We start from the raw sequence: 16930 nt of genomic DNA, 5'->3' as shown, positions 1-16930 counted from the left end.
CTCCAAGAATGGAGACTCCACCACCTCTCTGGGGAGCCTCCAGTGCTTCACTACCCTCCTCTTGGGGGAGTTTTTCCTAATATCCAACCTCAACTTCTCTTGCTGCAACTTGAGCACATTGCTCCTTGTTCTGTCATCTGCCCCTGCTGTGAATAGTCCAGCTCCATCCTCTTTGCAACCCCCCTGCAGGGATTTGAAGGCTGCTATTAAATCCCCGCCTCAGTCTTCTGTTCTTCAGACTAAATGAGTCCAGTTCCCTCAGCCGCTCCTCATTAGTCCCGTGCCCCAGCCCCCCAACCATGTCCGTTGCCCTCCACTTGATAGTCTCCAATGTGTCCACATCCTTTCTGAAGTGGGGGGCCCAAAACTGAACGCAGGACTCCAGATGTGGCCTCACCAGTGTTGAATAGAGGGGAAGAATCACTTCCCTTGACCTACTGGCATGACTCCTACCAATTCAGCCCAGTATGCCGTTAGCCTTCTTGGCAACAAGACTGCACTGTTGGCTCATATTCAGCTTATTGTCCACTGTCACCCCCAGGTCATGGTCTGCAGAGCTGCTGCTCACCCAGTCACCCCCAGCCTGCACCGATGCATGGGATTGCTCCGTCCTAAGTGCAGGACTTTGCACTTGTCCTTGTTGAACCTCACGAGATTCCTTTTGGCCCAATCCTCCAATTTGTCGAGGTCTCTCTGAATCTTAGCCCTACCCTCCAGCATATCTACTACTCCCCCAGCTTGGTGTCATCTGCAGACTTGCTGAGGGTGCGCTCTAAGCCATCTTCCAGGTCATTGATAAAGACATTGAATAAAACCGGCCCCAGGACCGACCCCATGGGTACTCCACTTCATACCGGCTGTCAACTAGACATCGAGCCATTGATGACTACTCTCTGAGCCCAATGCTCCAGCCAGTTTTCTATCCACCTTACGGATCGCTCATCCAGCCCATACTTCCTCTGCTTGCCTGTGAGCACGCTGTGACAGAAGATATCAAAAAGCCTTGCTAAAGTCAAGGTCTATCACATCCACTGCTCCCCCTGCATCCACAGAGCCAGTCGTCCCATCACCGAAGGCAATCCAGTGTCCCTTGTGTGCGAGTGGATGTGTGTGCACAGATGCACGTGCGTGTCTGCATGCACCTGCATGCAGGTGACTGGGTGCGTGACAGCACATGTGCACCTCCCTAGGGCTGTCCGCGTGTCTGTACATGCTTCTGGCATGAGTCTGTGTGAGCCTGCGCACGTGGGGCTGTGCATGTGTGCCTGTCTGTATGTACGTGTGTTTCTGGGGTGTGAGCATGCACATGCTGTTTGTATCTGGTGTGTGTGCATGTACGTGTGTGCATGCGCATGTGCACGTCGCATGTGTGTGCGCCCTGTGGGTGTGTATGCCTGTGTCTGGCGTGTGTGCATATGTGCCCGGTATGTGTGCATGTGTGCATATCTCATGTGTTTGCATGTGCATTGTGTGTGTGTGCGTGTGTGATGTGTGTGCGTGGCCATGCGTGCTTGTGCATGTGTGTCTGGTGTGTGTGCAGCTGGTGCTGGGGCTGTGTGTTCCTGTGTGTGCGGGGCACCCCTGGTTGCCATGGCAACTCCCGGCGTGTGACTCACTCGTGTCGTCACACCCGGGGATGCTGCAGGGGCCGCCCCTGGCACGGGAGTGGAGTGCAGCGCCCCCTGCTGGAGCCTGGCCCTGCTACAGATGCTACCCAGGGCAGAGGGCACTGGCACACACCTGTGTGCACGCACATTCATGCACATGCGAACACCCCCCCAAGAGCATTTGTGCATATGCACACATGCATGCCCATGCACATACACCTACATGCACATGCACAAACAATGAAACGTGCACATGTACACAACTATGCACACAGACACCTGCACACATAGATACACGCTCATATGCACACAGGCACGTACAAAAACACACCCATGCACACACTCATGAACACACCTGCACGCACCCACACATATGCACAGAGATACCTGCACACCCACATGCACACACATATGCAGATGCACGCACATGCATGCAAGGACACACACACACACACACATGCGTGCACATGCATATGAACACTCCTGCACGCACCCATGCATATACACACATGCACATACAAGAACACACACACACACACGTGAACACACCTGCATGCACCCACACACATGCAGAGATACCTGCACACCTCATGCACACACGCATGCACAAGAACATACCCATGCACGCACACACAGACACACTTGTAGGCACTCACACCTATTTACATAGACACCTGCACACACACAGATACACCCACACCCATGCACACACATATGTACACACGTGCACACGCATATGTAAGGACACATGACCCCCTCCCATGCGCCCCGCGCTGCAGCCAGGACACACTGTGCAGAGATCCCTGTGCTCACCACTGTGTGGCAGCACCCACCCACTGAGCGCTGCCCTCTCCCCCCCCCCCACTAGCCCAGGACTTTTGGGGGGCCCCAGTGCCCTCAGCCCCCTAAACTGTTGGGGGGGGGTCCTACTCTGCAGGAGCGCCAGCCCCAGGGTCACCCTCCCCACTTTGCCCCGGCTGGGCCTGGCACTGTCGGGCAGCACCTTCCAGCACTGGGGGCACCCGGATGCCAGGGTTCTTTGCCCAGCTGGGCCATTTGGCCACCTCTCCCACCCCGGCTGCCTGCAGGGGGGAGGTCTGTGCCCTCCTGGGAGCTGAGGCAGGCTGGGGGGCACAGGGGCAGAGAGGGGCAGGGGCTGTGCTGGACCAGGACCCAGGGCTATTGGGTGAAGCAAGTGTGCCCTGGCTCAGCTCCAGGCTTCCAGCCCCCCCCAACCAAGGAGCAGGTGCCCCCACATCACTACCCCGGCTGCCCCTGTTGCCAGGGCGGCTGCGGGGGCGGAGCAGGTGCCTGGGCTGTGCTGCAACGCCCGCCTTCGCGCCTGACCCAGATTCGTGCCGTGGCCCAGATATATTTAGCTGCCGCCAGCGGAGCGCAGCATGAGGAACGTGCTGGAGCCCAGGCCCCGCCGACCGCTCGCAGCCCCCGCGCCATCTGCTCACTGGCCCGGGGGCCGGCGGGGGCGGCTGTGGGACACGGGGGCCGTGATGTGACACGAGGGCAGTCATGTGACACGAGGGCCATCGTGCAACACGAGGGCGGCGCTGCTTTCCCGGCTGCCGCCCTGCCGTGACCCCCCAGAGCCAGGCCGAGAACCCAGGTGTCCTGCGTCGTGGCCTGCCCTGCCATGGCATGGGGCACCCCGGGCTGGGGTCTGTAGCAGGCCGGGCCAGGGAACGCCCCGTCCAGTGGTAGGAACCCAGGCGTCTGGGCTAAGCAGCGTCCGCAGGCTCAGCCGGCTTTGGGCTATAAATACTGGGGTCGCCAGCCTGCCGCCGGCTCCATGGGGCTGGCGTGCTGGGCCCGGCTGCCCTGCTGCGGCCCCCCATTCCCCTGCTGCCCCTGCGCCCCCCTTGCCTGCTGCCCTTGGGGCCCCTGCTGCCCCATGTCCTGCTATTGCCCCCTCTGCTTCCCGCCTCAATGCTGCCACCTGCCCTGCCCCTACTGCCCCCCTCCCTGCTGCTGCCCCATGGCTTTGCCCCCCTGCTGCTGCCCTCCCCCCTGCCCCGCGTGCCACCCCCCGTCCTGCCCCGCCTGCCGCCGCCTGGGAGCCCGGAGGGCCAGGAAGTGACCTGTAAGTACCGGGGACCCCCAGACCTGCCCCCCCCAGCAGTGCCTTGCTGCAAGACCAATGTTGCGAGCTTCCTTGCTGCAGTGCCACCTGTCTCCACTCAATCAGCCGGGCACAGGCACCCACTGCCTGGAGCTGGACCCCGTCCATCTGCCCCCCGCAGAGCCCGGGAGCGCCGGGGCAGCCCCGGGAGCGCCGGGGAAGGAGCAGCCCCCGCACCGCAGCCCCGCAGCGCCCCGCCCGCGGCTCCTCCCCGCCATGTGCCGGCCGGGATGTGTGTCAGTGGGGCAGCCGGGCCGCGTCACATGCCGCCCGCACACGAGCCCGGCGCAGCCGCCCCGCGCCCCGCCGCGCCCCGCGCCCCGCGCACGTCCGCCTGCAGCGCCCGCCGCGGCATGGACAGCGGCTCCGGTAAGCGCCGGCCCGGGGCTGCGGGGCTCCGCGCGGCCCCCGCCCCGCAGCCGCATTGTGCTGCAGCGAGCCCCGCGCCGGGGGGCGGGCGAGGGGGCTCCGCGGTCGCCCCCGCCACGGGGAAAGCGGGAGCAGCTGGTGTCACAGTGATGTCATGGGGGTGATGTCACAGCGGGACATCACGCCTTGGTGTTGCACCAGGTATGGGGAGCGGCGGGGGGGGGGGGTCTCTTCGTGGACCTCTGTCCCCTGGTGACATCATGCGGGGGGCTGTGATGTCACGTGTGTCACACCCTGTCGCCGGAGAGCCTCGGCGCTGTTGTGGCGAGGTCGCAGCATCTCGCGGATGTCATCGAGGTCCCGCCGGGGTTTTGCGGCGGATTTGTGATGTCACCGTGCACCTGGAGTGATGTCATGCCCGGGTGGTCCTTGCTCGCGGCAGCGCAGGGCCCGCTGTGATGTCACCGTGACGCGGGGGTGGGGGGCTGCATGGTATTGGCATGGCGGCTCTTCCCACCCACCCTGCTCCTGCACCCCCTGGATCCACTCCTTGCCTAGCCCCCCCGTGCCGAGGGTCCTGCTGTGTGCCATCGCTCCCTGGCCGGCTTCTTCGCCCTTGCAGCTTAAGACCCTGCGGGGGCTGCTGCTCTGCCCCCGGTCCTGGCACAGCCCTTGACCCTGCACCCCTTGCTGCGGGTGCCCACAGCAAGAGCCCAAGGCCTCCCCGGGTCAGAGCACTAGGGGCAGCTGAGGGGCCCCGGAAAAGGCCCTGGAGCGTGTGTACGTATGCGTGCAAGCATGTGTATGTGTGTGTGCATGAGTGTGCAATGCTGAGTGGTGCAGCTATGCTCTAGCAGTGCCCAGCTCCCAGGCCGGGCTCCGATGACCTTAGGTCGGGGCAGCTTGAAGAGACAGCTGCAGCCCCCAGGATCCACCCCACTGCGGGAGCTGTGCCCGACTGTCCTGGGTGGGCAGGGGAGGCAGCTCTGCTGGGAGCAGGAACCCTTCCCACCTCTGCCACTGACTGGCTGGGTGACCCTGAACCTGACACTTAACCCAGGGATTGGGGGGACCAGGTGTGTGGCTGACAGTAGGGAGGACCCAGGCACAGAGGCAGGAGCCCGTGCCTCGAGCCCAGGGGCAGCGGATCCCAGTGGCACCCCACACCTTGGTCATTCAACCCCCTCCAGTGCCGAGCACAGCCCGAAACGTCCTTGCTGCCTGTGCTGGGCTTTACCCCATCCAGGCCCTGCAGCCCTAGAGATTTCAGGAGGACCGAGTCTCCGGGGGCCACGGGTGGTCACATCCACCCCAGACAGCTCACCTGGCCCAGGGACCCTGCGGCTGCCTGTGTACACATCGCGGTGCCCCTGCCCAGCTGCGGCTGCTATCTCGCCTGTGCGTTCTGGGAGAAGTCACTTCTGGCACATCCAGCCCATGCTGCCTGCTGAAGGCAAAGGCAGGGGGGGATTCAGAGGTGTCCAGGGGATTTAGGGGCCTCCGAGACCTGCAAGGCTGCAGTGACAGGCGGGACTGAGCAGATCTCAGAGCAGGTGCTGGAGATGCAGCGCCGGTGTGACCCCAAACAACCCCAGCTCCTGCCACAGCCTGGAGAAGGGGGTTCCCATGTAAGCAGCATCCGGGCTTGCCCCCTGGGACCCCCTGTCCTCACCCGGACTCCTGGGTCTGGCTCCCCTATTTTCCTGTTGGCAGGTAGAGGGAAACCGGCTTCCCCATGTGGGGGCATGGACTCCAGGTGCCCCCTGGCCCCGTTTTGTGTGGTCCTGTGCCCTCTGCCTCCCCACTATCCCCAGGACTGACTCTCTCCTCCTCTCTCTTGCCCTGGAGTTGCATGCTGCTCCCAGGGGTGGAGCGGGGGGAGCTCTGGGTAGCTGAGATGCAGCCCGCAGACACTGGAAACAGGACCTCGGTTCCCTAATCCAGGAGAGAGAGAGGGAGGAGGGGGCAGCTGGCTTGATTTCCACCCCGCTCCCCAAGCATGGGTGGAAGCAGATGGCCCGCTCGCTCTCCGCCGCCTTGCTGCATCCATCCCCTTTGTTCCCTGCTCTTTGCGCCGGGGCTGCCCCTGTTCCCGGCCCGGAGGGTGCAGGGAGGCGGGCGTGCATGTGTACACGTGTGAGAGGGAGGGGGGGCCTGGGCCTGACACGGCCCCCACCTCCCTGGGCTGCGTCACCTCATTCTGTCTCTCCCAGCGCCACCGTGACATTGACCTAATTTGCGCCGGCTGCTGCAGGGCGCAGGTGCCGGGAGGCTGGGCCCGGGGCTCGCTGAGGCTGCAGCGTTGCGGGGGTCTGGTCCCTGCTGGAGGGGACATGCCCCTGGCTGCTGCAGTGGGCAGGGCTGCCCCTCCTGCCCCAGGGGAGTGGGTGCAGCCCCCCACCAGCCAGCGGGTCCCTACAGGGGTGAGTGGGGAAAGCCTTGCATGATCCCTGCCTGCCATAGCATCTGAAGGACGGAGGCAGGCTAGGTCTGCTGCCATGGGGCCTGGCAGTGCCTCGGTTTCCCTGTGGGATGTCCCCCGGAGACTCACTCCAATTGAAGCCCCCAGGGGCAAGGCGGGAGGCTGGGGGACGGAGCTGGGACTTTGCAAAGGCTGCAGGACCTGGGAGTGAGCTCTTGGTCTGAGCCGTGTCCCACCTGGGTAAGGGGACCCCTGCCCTCTCCTTTGGCATCCAATTCCCCCACTGCAAGGAGAGGGGATTCCTTGTGCTCCCGGCTGGCAGCAAGTTGGAGTGGGGAGAGGGAACAAGCGGGGCTGGAGCCTGCCTGGCTCCTGCCACATGGAGGTTGCTCAGGGCATGGATCCCTGCTGCTCCCCCTCCTGGGGGAGGGCAGGGGTAGGAGGCCCTCCACCTCATCCCTCCATCACCCCAGCCCTCCATGATCCAGCTCTGCCTGCCAGCAACCAGGACTCTAGCGGGGTGGAGCCCAGGGAAGCCAGGCCCTGGGGGACACAGCTGTGGGACAGGGAAAGCAGCGGGCCAAGGGCCGGAGGGGGCTGGACACAGTGGGCTGAGGGCTGGTGTGATAACTGGGGGCATGGTAAGTGCTGCATAAATGGAGCCTACCCAGCCAGTGCCAAGGTGCAGCTGCTTCTGGCGTGGAACAAAGCAGCAGCTTATGCAGGGATCCCAGCCCTATGCTTCCAGCCCTGTCCCAGCAACCTCTACCCCACCCTGCAGATATCTCCCAGTTGCTCCTATCCAGCTCGTGCCACTGCCCAGGTGGCTGGTGGAGTGGGCCGGTCTCCTCGAGCTGTGGTCCCACAGCAGTTCCAGCTGCCCTGGGCAGCTGCCTGTAGCTCCCTGGTTCCCTGCAGGTGGGTCCAGCCCTGCCCCATGGCCCCGGGCTGCTCCAGTCCCTGGGTCAGGGACTCAGAGCCCCAGCTCCCAGCTGGGGGTTGGAAATGGGATCGCGCAGCCTGGGGGCAGAGCAGGGGTCTGGTCTTGTCTGGGTGCTATCCTATTTGGGCAGAACCGGCCCCAGGGTGGAAAACCGGGCGGCTTCTCCGCAGCGCTGCTCAGAGACGTGCAGCGCAGAGCGTTGGTTTTTACAGCTTCTGCTGGAGCAGGGCCTAGCCCGGCCCAGCCCCCACCACAACGCTGTGCCCCAGAGCCAGCTGCAAGCTGGGACCAGGTCGCTTCCTCCTTCCTGACATCCCCACAGCCAAAATTGGCTCCATCGCCTTTTCTCCCAGGGGCTGCCATCCAGGCCGGCTGTGTGGGGGCAGCAGGACCGAGAGGGGGCAGGAGCACAGGCGCAAGCACCAGAGTGGGGGGCATCCCCACCCTACCGCTCCCAACCCCAGAGAGAAGCAGGAGGTTTAGGCACCGCGGCAGGCGGGAGGGAGCAGGCACGTGCCCGCGACTGCCTTTGTCGGGAGAATCCAGGTCACCAGGTCCACGGGGCCGCTGCTGCTTCCGGAGCTGCATCCTGTCCTCTCCGGGGGATTTCTCTTGGCCTGCAGTGCTGCCCCCCCGGCTGTTGTGGGGGGAGCTGGGAGCTAGAAGCGCCTCAGACAGCAGGGGCTTAGGATACCTGGCTTCTCTCTGCCTGGCTCTCCCAGCTCTGGAGCCACAGGCTCCTGGCACAGGGTCTTGGTTTTGCTTTGGGAGCTGCCCAAGTTGGCCCCGATCTGCTCTGGGGCCGCTGGAAGGCAAACAGCCAGGAGAGAAGGACTCAGTCGCCACAGATGCCTCCAGAGGGACCCCCCCCCATTCAAAAGGGTCCGGGGGGGGCAGGTGGCAGGGCTGAGCTGCACGTGTGGGCAGGGCACGTGGGCACGTTCAGCTGGCAAGCAGCCCAGTGCCAGCGTGTTAATGGGGACTGGGGGGGAGGGCAGGTGCCAGCCCTTGGCACCACTGCATATGATCTCCCCAGCCCCTATGCCTCACCTTCAGACCCCACTCCCCGCCCCCCCGCCCCAACATGTGCTGCTTGACCTGGTTGCAGCTCCTCTGAGCAATGGGTTCATGCCCTGCCTGCGGCTCCTGCCTCCCCCGTGAGGCGGCTGTGGGGGCGGATGTGGCAGGTCGTGCCTGTGCGGATCGGGGCCGCACTCCCCCACGTGCGTGCTGGTGCACATGGGGGCAGGGGTGCAGGTCAGGAGTGCAGGGCACCGGGGGGGCGTTGTGCAGAGAGACTCAGCGCATTGCCCCCCGCCCCCCTGCCCTACTTTTCTCCGTCGGCACGTGCAAACGTGCATGTGCAAGCGTGGGTGTGCAAGCGCGCGCATGTGGCTCCTGACCCGCGTGTCCCGCAGGTGGCGTGATCCTGTTCGCGGGCTCCGGCCCCCGCAGCCCACCTGGGGGCCCAGCTGTGCTGCCTGCAGCGCTGGAGGAGCTGTCGCTGGCCGAGCTCGGGCCACCACCACCGGGCATCTCCCCTGCCTCGCCCGGCCTCACCTTCCCCTTCGCCGACGGCGGCCGCTGCCCCGGCCCAGGCCAGAGCCAGAGCCAGAGCCAGAGCCAGAGCCAGAGCCGGGTGGGCAAGCAGGGCGGAGCCCCTGGCACCTTCCCCAGTGAGTGCTTTGGGCTGGGAAACTGAGGCACAGGAGGGTGGAGGGGGAACCCAGGTGTCTGGGCACCTTCTCCAGTATGTGCCCCCAGCTGGGGAAACTGAGGCACAGGCAGGCTGGGTGGAGGTGGGGGGCAGGACTCTCAGTTCCCCATGCTGCAACCGCCCCCCATCCTCTTCCCTGCTTCAACCAGTGGCCCCAACTCCTCTCCCAGGAGGCATCCAGGCTCCCAGCCCTCTCCCCCCACTCCCTGCCCTGCAGCCATCCATGGACCAGAGCAATAGGAAGGGCTGGGGGAGCATCGGAGAGCAGCAGACAAGGGGGTGGGGGGGGCCCAAGCCAGGTGGGGTGGGGGGTGCGGGGTCCGGGCAGCGCTCACCCCTCCCTGCTTCCCTCCTCCCGGCAGAGGCGGGCGGGATGGTGCTGCTCTGCAAGGTCTGCGGGGACATCGCCTCCGGCTTCCACTACGGCGTCCATGCTTGCGAGGGCTGCAAGGTGAGGCGGGCTGGCGGGGCCCTGGCAACAGGATGCCCCCAACAACCACCCAGGCATCGCCATGGAGTTGTCTCTGGGGCATCCCACCCCTGGGCGGTGAGGTAGCAGGTGATGCGGCACCATGCCAACCAGCGGGGTGTCCCCATGGAGTTGTCTCCAAGACAACCCACCCCTGTGGGGCAGGCCAGCAAGTGATGGGGCACCATGGAGCTGGGAAACCCTCCTAGCAACCAGCAGGGCATCACTATGGCGCGGTCCCCAAGGGCTGGGGTGCGGGCGGCTGGGTCTGACTCCCGGTGCCGGTGCCGGCAGGGCTTCTTCCGGCGTAGCATCCAACAGAACATCCACTACAAGATGTGCGTGAAGAACGAGAGCTGCCTCATTGTGCGCATGAACCGCAACCGCTGCCAGCACTGCCGCTTCAAGAAGTGCCTGGCCGTCGGCATGTCCCGCGACGGTGAGTACCCCCCAGCCTGGCCGGGCACTTTGGGACGGGAGGTGAGAGGGTCTGGGGGGGTGGGTTAAGCAGCTCCCACTCCACCGCAGCCTTGCAGGGCTGTCCTGGGCGCCTGTGGGGCCCCCTCTGCACCCTTCCCTGCCAGGGGCTTGTTGCACCCCACTCATCCTCGATGCCCTCCACAGCCGTGCGCTTTGGGCGCATCCCCAAGCGGGAGAAGCAGCGCCTGCTGGATGAGATGCAGAGCTACATGAGCAGCCTGGGTGAGGCGCCCCTGGACGCGGGGCTGGCGCCCGAGGGCGAGGCGCCACCCAGCCCCGTGGCCCAGGAGGAGGAGGCCATCGGCGCCATCTCCCGCGCCTACCACGACATCTTCGGCAGCGGGCAGGACCGGGCAGGCGGGCCTGGCCCCCCACCTGGCTACGCCGACCTCTCGCCCGGCTACGGCTACGGGCAGCACGACCCTGCCAGCCTGCGTCTCCCTGGGTACGACCCCGCCAGCTACCCCGACAACACCTCCCAGCGCTATGGCCACGACCTCTACGGTGCCCAGCAGCCCGGCTACCTGCCCAGCCCCGGGAGCTACCCCGCCTTCGAGTACGGCTACGCTGAGGGCAGCCCCCCGCGTACCTGCCCATGGCGGGGGGCAGCCAGCAGAGGCATCGTAAGTACGGGGCTGGCCCCAGCTGGGAGGAATGGGGGAGCCCAGCACAGGGCCCTTGCCCGGGGGGATGTAGGGCAGGCACAGCTGGGCATCTGGGGGGAAAATGAGGCACAGAGAGGCCAGCAGTGGCATCCGGGCCATGCACTGGAGTCAGAGCTGGGAATAGAGCCCAGGAGTCTGGGCTCCCAGACCACCCTCCTTAGACCCAAGCACTCTCCCAGAGCTGGAAATACAACCCAGGAGCTACAACCCTGCAGCTCCCTGCAGCCCTGGACAAACCAGTCACCGTGGGGGGCAGGGGGCTGGGCAGAGCAGGATGGACCCTGGGGGGGTTGGGAGCCAGGCACCCCAGTGTGGTGGAGCTGACTCTGCCCCGCCATGCTGCCCAGGCCTGCCCACTCAATGCCAGCCCCTGCTGCAGCCCGGGCACCAGCCGGCAGCAGGCGTGGGAGGAGTTCTCACGCTGCTTCACGCCCGCTGTCAAGGAGGTGGTGGAGTTCGCCAAGAGCATCCCCGGCTTCCAGGGTCTCTGTCAGCAGGATCAGGTCATGCTGCTCAAGGCCGGCACCTTCCAGGTGTGTGTGTCTGTGTTTGTGTGTGTTAATGCACTGCCCCTTGCAGGGGGGATCCAGCTCTGTGTGCGCGCACACATGTGTGTGTGCATGTTGCCCTGCTGGAGGGAGCCAGCCCTGCTTTGTGCATGCGTGTGCACATGTGTGTGTATGCATGCATTGCCCCATGCTGGAGGGATCTGGCCCTGTTCTCTGTGTGTGCAAGCACATGTGTTTGTGTGCATGCATGTGCATGTCTGTGCATGCATGTTCATGTGCATGTGTGTGCAGGGGTCCAGTTCTGTATGTATTTGCACTCCTCCATACCTCGTGTTGTGGGTGTCTTCACCTCCCCCTGCGCAAACGGGTTTCCTAAGCCTTGCTGCCTGCTCCCAGCCGCCGTCTGAACTTCTGGGGCCACGTGGCTTAGCTCCAGTGCTGCCCGCGGGGGCGCTCCCTGCACTGTGCCAGGCTGGGCAGGGCAGGGCACACTGACCGGGGTTCCCCGCAGGTGCTGATGGTGCGCTTTGCGGCGCTCTTCGACCCCAAGGAGAAGGCGGTGACGTTCCTGAGTGGGGAGACGCACGCATTGGGCGGGCTTCGGGCCATGGGGATGGGTGCCCTGCTCGATGCCATGTTTGACTTCAGCGAGAAGCTGGGCACCCTGGGGCTCGACGCCCAGGAGATGGCACTCTTCATGGCCGTCGTGCTCGTCTCCGCAGGTGGGCGAGCGCTTCGGGGGGAGTGGGGGGATCCTGCTCTCCACCCCTGGGCAAGAAGAAGGCTTGGTTACAGGTCACAGCTCAGCCTGGGGGTATCCGGGCAGCCAAAGCCTGGCCCCTTCCAGCCCGGGCGGGGTTTGTCCCAGGGCTTTCACAAATAAGCATTGCCCAGCTAAGGTTGGGGGCTTCCAGACATGCGAGAGAGGGGCGGGGGTTTCACAGGTCTGCATTATAAGTCCTGTTCCTCCCTTCCCTCCCCCGGAGAGTTTGGTCCCTGTGTTGGGAGAGGCCACATGTGTCATACACCTCGTACGGCTGCCTCCTTGCTCAGGGGATCCCCCTGGGACCGGGCAGGGTGTTACCAGGCAGCTCTGCCTGCTCCACAGACCGCTCGGGCATCTCAGACGTGGAGGCTGTGGAGATCCTGCAGGAGACCCTGATCCGGGCGCTGCGGACGCTGGTCACCAAGAAGCACCCCGACGACTCCACCCTCTTCCCCAAGCTGCTGCTGCGCCTGCCTGACCTGCGGACCCTCAACAACCAGCACTCGGAGAAGCTCCTCGCCTTCCGCATCGACCCCTGAGCCAGAGCTGGAGCCAACGTCGCTCGCGGACTGGGCGGAGGGAAGGGGGTGGCCGGTGCTGCTGGGCAAGCCCCGTGGAGCCAGGCTCTGCTTGCCTCAAGCCCCAGCCGGGCCCCACCGCCCGGCATGGTGGCCTGGACTGATCCCCGCCGTGGCACACTGTGCACGGCACTGTACATATGCCCTACTTTCCTCTGGCAGCACGTGCAAACGTGCATGTGCAAGCCTCTCTATTGCCCCGAGGCTCGCGCCTGTATATATCCAGCCTGCCTGCGTTGTACATGCCAAGTAGGTCCCAGGGGACAGATGCCCCCCAGCTGCATGCTGTGTTCCCCCATGTCTCCCCTCCCCGCCCCTTCCCAGCCCAGGCTCGCTCCTGCAGGGGTCCTGGGGGCTGCATTTGCTTCCAGCTGTGGGGAAGAGCCATGCCAAGAGGCTGTCCCACAGCTCCTTCACTCCCATCTCCCTGTTCCCCCCCACCTGCTGTGTTTGGTCTTGGATTTTTTAACATCTCAAGCAAAAACAGGGCTTCCACTGATGCCCGGCACAGCTGAGCCCGCGTCTCTGTGGCTCGCAGGGGGCTCAGCAGCCTGTGGGGAGGGGTCCTGGTTCTCCGAGGGGGGGCAGCTTGCTGGCTGACCTCCCTGGGGCCCTCCCTTTGCCCACGCAGGTCCCACCTTGGGCCACGGGGCTTTCTGAAGATGGACTCTTCCCTGCTGAAGAAGCTGTGTGGCCCACATTGAACACAGGAGATTTGCCTCCAACTCTTCCCGGTCTCCCTGACCTCCTGTTCCTCTAACCACTAGACTCGATTCCCCTTCCGGGCGGGGGGCAGTCACTGGGCTGGGGTCCAAGCACAGGGCAATGCCTGCCCCCCATCACATCCCCATACATATCAGGTCGGTGCGGGGATAGGGGGGGGACAGATACGCCCAGCCCACCCCATGCATGGCGCGAGTGGGGGGTGCTCTCTGCAGGAGCGTGGAACTGCTGCTGCTGCTTTGTTCGGTCGTCGGAAGAAAAAAGCCCCCAAACTTTGCACTTTTATGAGGAATGATGCACAGCGAATCCTCCCCCGCCCCCTCGGAGTCGGGCCGGGGGCGGCCGGACGCCGTGGACAGAGAGCGTTTATTTTTTCTCGAATATCAAAGTGCAATAAACTGAAGGAAAACAGAGCTGAGCGTGGCAGCGTGGCCCAGGCGTGGCTGTCCTGGGACCGGGGCAGGGTTGATGGGGGGGTGTAATCCTGCACCCTGAGCCCCCAGCGTCAGGAGCCAGGGGAGCTGGGTAGAAGCCGGTCCAACGCAGGAGCCGGGAGTGGGCCGGGCCACCTGCCCTGCCGGGTCTGGGAGTGCCACACCGTGGGAGCTGCGCCGTGGCTCGTGGCCCCCGCTGACGGCTGCCCTGCGGCGCTCCTCGGCTGTGCCCACGCTGCCCTGTGCCCACACCATTGCTGTGCTGCGCCCATGCCAGGGCCACGCTTGCCCACGGCCACACTCGGCTCATGCCAGGGTCATGCTCCCCCTGCAGGGATGCCGGTTGCCATAGCAATGCAAAGATGGCATGGGGGGGGCAGTGGGTCTTTTCTTAATGACAGCCAAGGGGGGGCATAGAGGAAAAGTGGGAGTCAAAAGTGACAAAGGTAAAAGGTCACAGCGTGGGGGGGGCATGGGTCACATGACACCGCCCAACATGGCGGCGCCCAGGAGAGGCAACGCAGAAATGGGGAGCATCACGTGACACCGCCCACAAGAGGCAGCATGGAAGTGAGGATCACGTGATGGCGCCCGGGCGAGGGAACGCGGAAATGGAGGATCACGTGCCCTGAGAGGCAACGCGGAAGCGGGCGGGTTAATCACGTGACACCGCCCAACATGGCGGCGCCCAGGAGAGGCAACGCGGAAGCGGAAGTGGGGGCGGGCGCGGGGCCGCGACGCCGGCAGCCCGAGTGTCCCGGGCGGGAGGTGAGGAGCCGGGGCCGAGCCAGAGCCCGTGTCCCGGCGGCCCCAGTGGTTCCTGGGGACGGGCCTGAGGTGAAGCCTTCGGACAGGGCCGCGCAGCTGGCTGTCCCGAGTCCCCCACCCGTCTGGCAGCGTGTCCCTCTCTGGCCCCAGGAGCCGCGGAGCAGAGCCCGGGCAGCGCAGGATGCTCTGAGGCACCATGTTCTTCACGGCGTACGTGGCCTTCGTGGTCCTGCTGGCGATATGCCTGGGCTTGGAGTTCTCCGCTTGCCGCTCCAGGCTCACGGGCAGCGCCTGCACCAACCCAGCCTTCCTGCGCTTCCAGCTGGACTACTACCAGGTGTACTTCCTGGCGCTGGCAGCCGACTGGCTGCAGGGCCCCTACCTCTACAAGCTGTACCAGCACTACCACTTCCTGGAGGGGCAGATCGCCATCATCTACGTGTGTGGCTTTGCCTCTAGCGTCCTGTTTGGGCTGGTCTCCACCTCCCTGGTGGACTGGCTGGGCCGCAAGAAATCCTGCATCCTCTTCTCCCTGACCTACTCCATCTGCTGCCTCACCAAGCTGTCATGGGATTACTTCGTGCTGGTGGTGGGGAGGATCCTGGGCGGCCTGTCCACGGCCCTGCTGTTCTCCGCCTTCGAGGCGTGGTACGTCCACGAGCACTTGGAGCGGCACGACTTCCCTGCTGAGTGGATCCCCGCCACCTTCGCCAGAGCCGCCTTCTGGAACAACGTCATCGCCGTCGGGGCCGGTGTGGCGGCCAACCTCTTTGCCGAGTGGGCGGGGCTGGGCCCGGTGGCGCCCTTCATGGTGTCCATCCCTTTCCTTGCGCTGGTCGGCATCTTCGCCATGAAGAACTGGGAGGAGAACTACGGTAAGAAGCGGGCACTTTCCAAGACCTGCACGGACGGCCTGAAGTGCCTCCTCTCGGACCGGCGCGTCCTGCTGCTGGGCATCATCCAGGCCTTGTTCGAAAGCGTCATCTACATCTTCATCTTCCTCTGGACACCTGTGCTGGACCCCCATGGGCCTCCGCTGGGCATCGTCTTCTCCAGCTTCATGGCTGCCAGCATGGTGGGCTCGTCACTGTACCGCATCGCCACCTCCAAGCGGTACCACCTACAGCCCATGCACATCCTCTCCCTCTCCGTCCTCATGGTCTTCTTCTCCCTCTTCATGCTGACGTTCTCCACCAACCCAGGGCAGGAGAATCCCTCTGAGTCCTTCCTAGCCTTCCTGCTTATCGAGCTCTCCTGTGGGCTCTACTTCCCGGCCATGGGCTTCCTCCGCCGGAAGGTGATCCCCGAAAAGGACCAAGCGGGTGTCCTGAACTGGTTCCGGGTGCCCTTGAACCTGCTGGCCTGCCTGGGCATGCTCATCCTGCACGACAGTGACTACAAGACGGGCACCCGGAACATGTTCACCATCTGCTCCGTCATGATGGTCATGGCACTGCTGGCTGTCGTCAGCCTTTTCACCGTGGTGCGGAACAACGCTGAGCTGCAGGTGCCGCCTTTGCAGGGACACACAGAGCCGTCATCCCCAGAGCTCTGAGCAGGGGTTGCAGCCACCTGGCATGACAGAACAACCCTTGCCAGCTAGCATGGTCCCAGAGGGCAGTGGGATGCCTGTGATCCTCCTGTAGAGGGCAGGGCTCTGTAGGATACTGGGCTGCTGAGGAGAAATGAGCTCTGAGGCCTGGGCTGCAGCATTGGACTCATGTATTCTGACTCTTTTGGGGAACTTGCTGTCCTGACGTGGTGCGGCACCCCTGGGTTCTCCTCTTGCCCCCAGTGCTCCCAATTCTCTCCTTCCCCTCCTCTACCTCTTTTCTCAAGCTGCCAATGTCAGTGGTGCTGGGGAAGGGCCTGCCTGTGGCAGGCAACACACTGGTGGCAGGGCCCAGCCACCTGGTTCCCAGCATTTGCCGGCAGGGGGATTGTCTGTGTATTAAAGTATTGACCCCCTGTCACTGCAGAAGCCAAGGGTCCCCCTCCACTCTGGTTATTATTTTTTAAGAAAAATAAAACTGCTTCCACAGAATGGTTTTTGAGCCCGCGAGGTTTCTTTCTGGGCTCGGGCTGTGGACGGGTCAGGATCCAAGCAAGAAAGAACCAGCCCCACGTTGCTGCGTCTGCAGAGCGTGGGGAGGCAAAGGTGGCAGAGGCTGAGCGGTTCTTGCAGGACACCTTGCAGTGCTGCCCTGGCTTCTCCCCATGCTCAGAGGAGCTGTGGTGCTGGAGGCCATCCCAGGGTGATTGGGCATGCAACTGCTGGAGGGGGCAGGGGCAGGCAGCCCAGTATGGACTGGGGAACCTGGTGTACTCGCAACCTCATGTACGTCT

At 64.3% G+C, this 16930-nt stretch overlaps 2 protein-coding genes across 2 annotated transcripts; both read left to right on the top strand.

Annotated features, from left to right (window-relative positions):
• Nucleotides 1-3829: 3829 nt before the first annotated feature.
• LOC102574174 (nuclear receptor subfamily 1 group D member 1) lies at nt 3830-13795 on the top strand. Its single transcript, XM_059717967.1, has 8 exons — nt 3830-4110; nt 8894-9151; nt 9555-9643; nt 9956-10100; nt 10286-10764; nt 11154-11339; nt 11827-12037; nt 12424-13795. Exons 1-8 carry the CDS (start codon nt 3972-3974, stop codon nt 12618-12620), a joined length of 1704 nt encoding a protein of 567 aa, XP_059573950.1. The 5' UTR covers nt 3830-3971; the 3' UTR covers nt 12621-13795.
• A 583-nt stretch (nt 13796-14378) lies between these two features.
• Nucleotides 14379-16628, top strand: MFSD5 (major facilitator superfamily domain containing 5). Its single transcript, XM_006278648.4, has one exon. The coding sequence runs from the start codon at nt 14781-14783 to the stop codon at nt 16137-16139; it is 1359 nt and encodes a 452-aa protein (XP_006278710.3). The 5' UTR covers nt 14379-14780; the 3' UTR covers nt 16140-16628.
• Nucleotides 16629-16930: the final 302 nt, after the last annotated feature.

The sequence above is a fragment of the Alligator mississippiensis genome, chromosome 15 (assembly GCF_030867095.1).
Source record: "Alligator mississippiensis isolate rAllMis1 chromosome 15, rAllMis1, whole genome shotgun sequence".
NCBI lineage: Eukaryota > Metazoa > Chordata > Crocodylia > Alligatoridae > Alligator > Alligator mississippiensis.
This window is presented reverse-complemented; position numbering and strand designations above follow the sequence as displayed.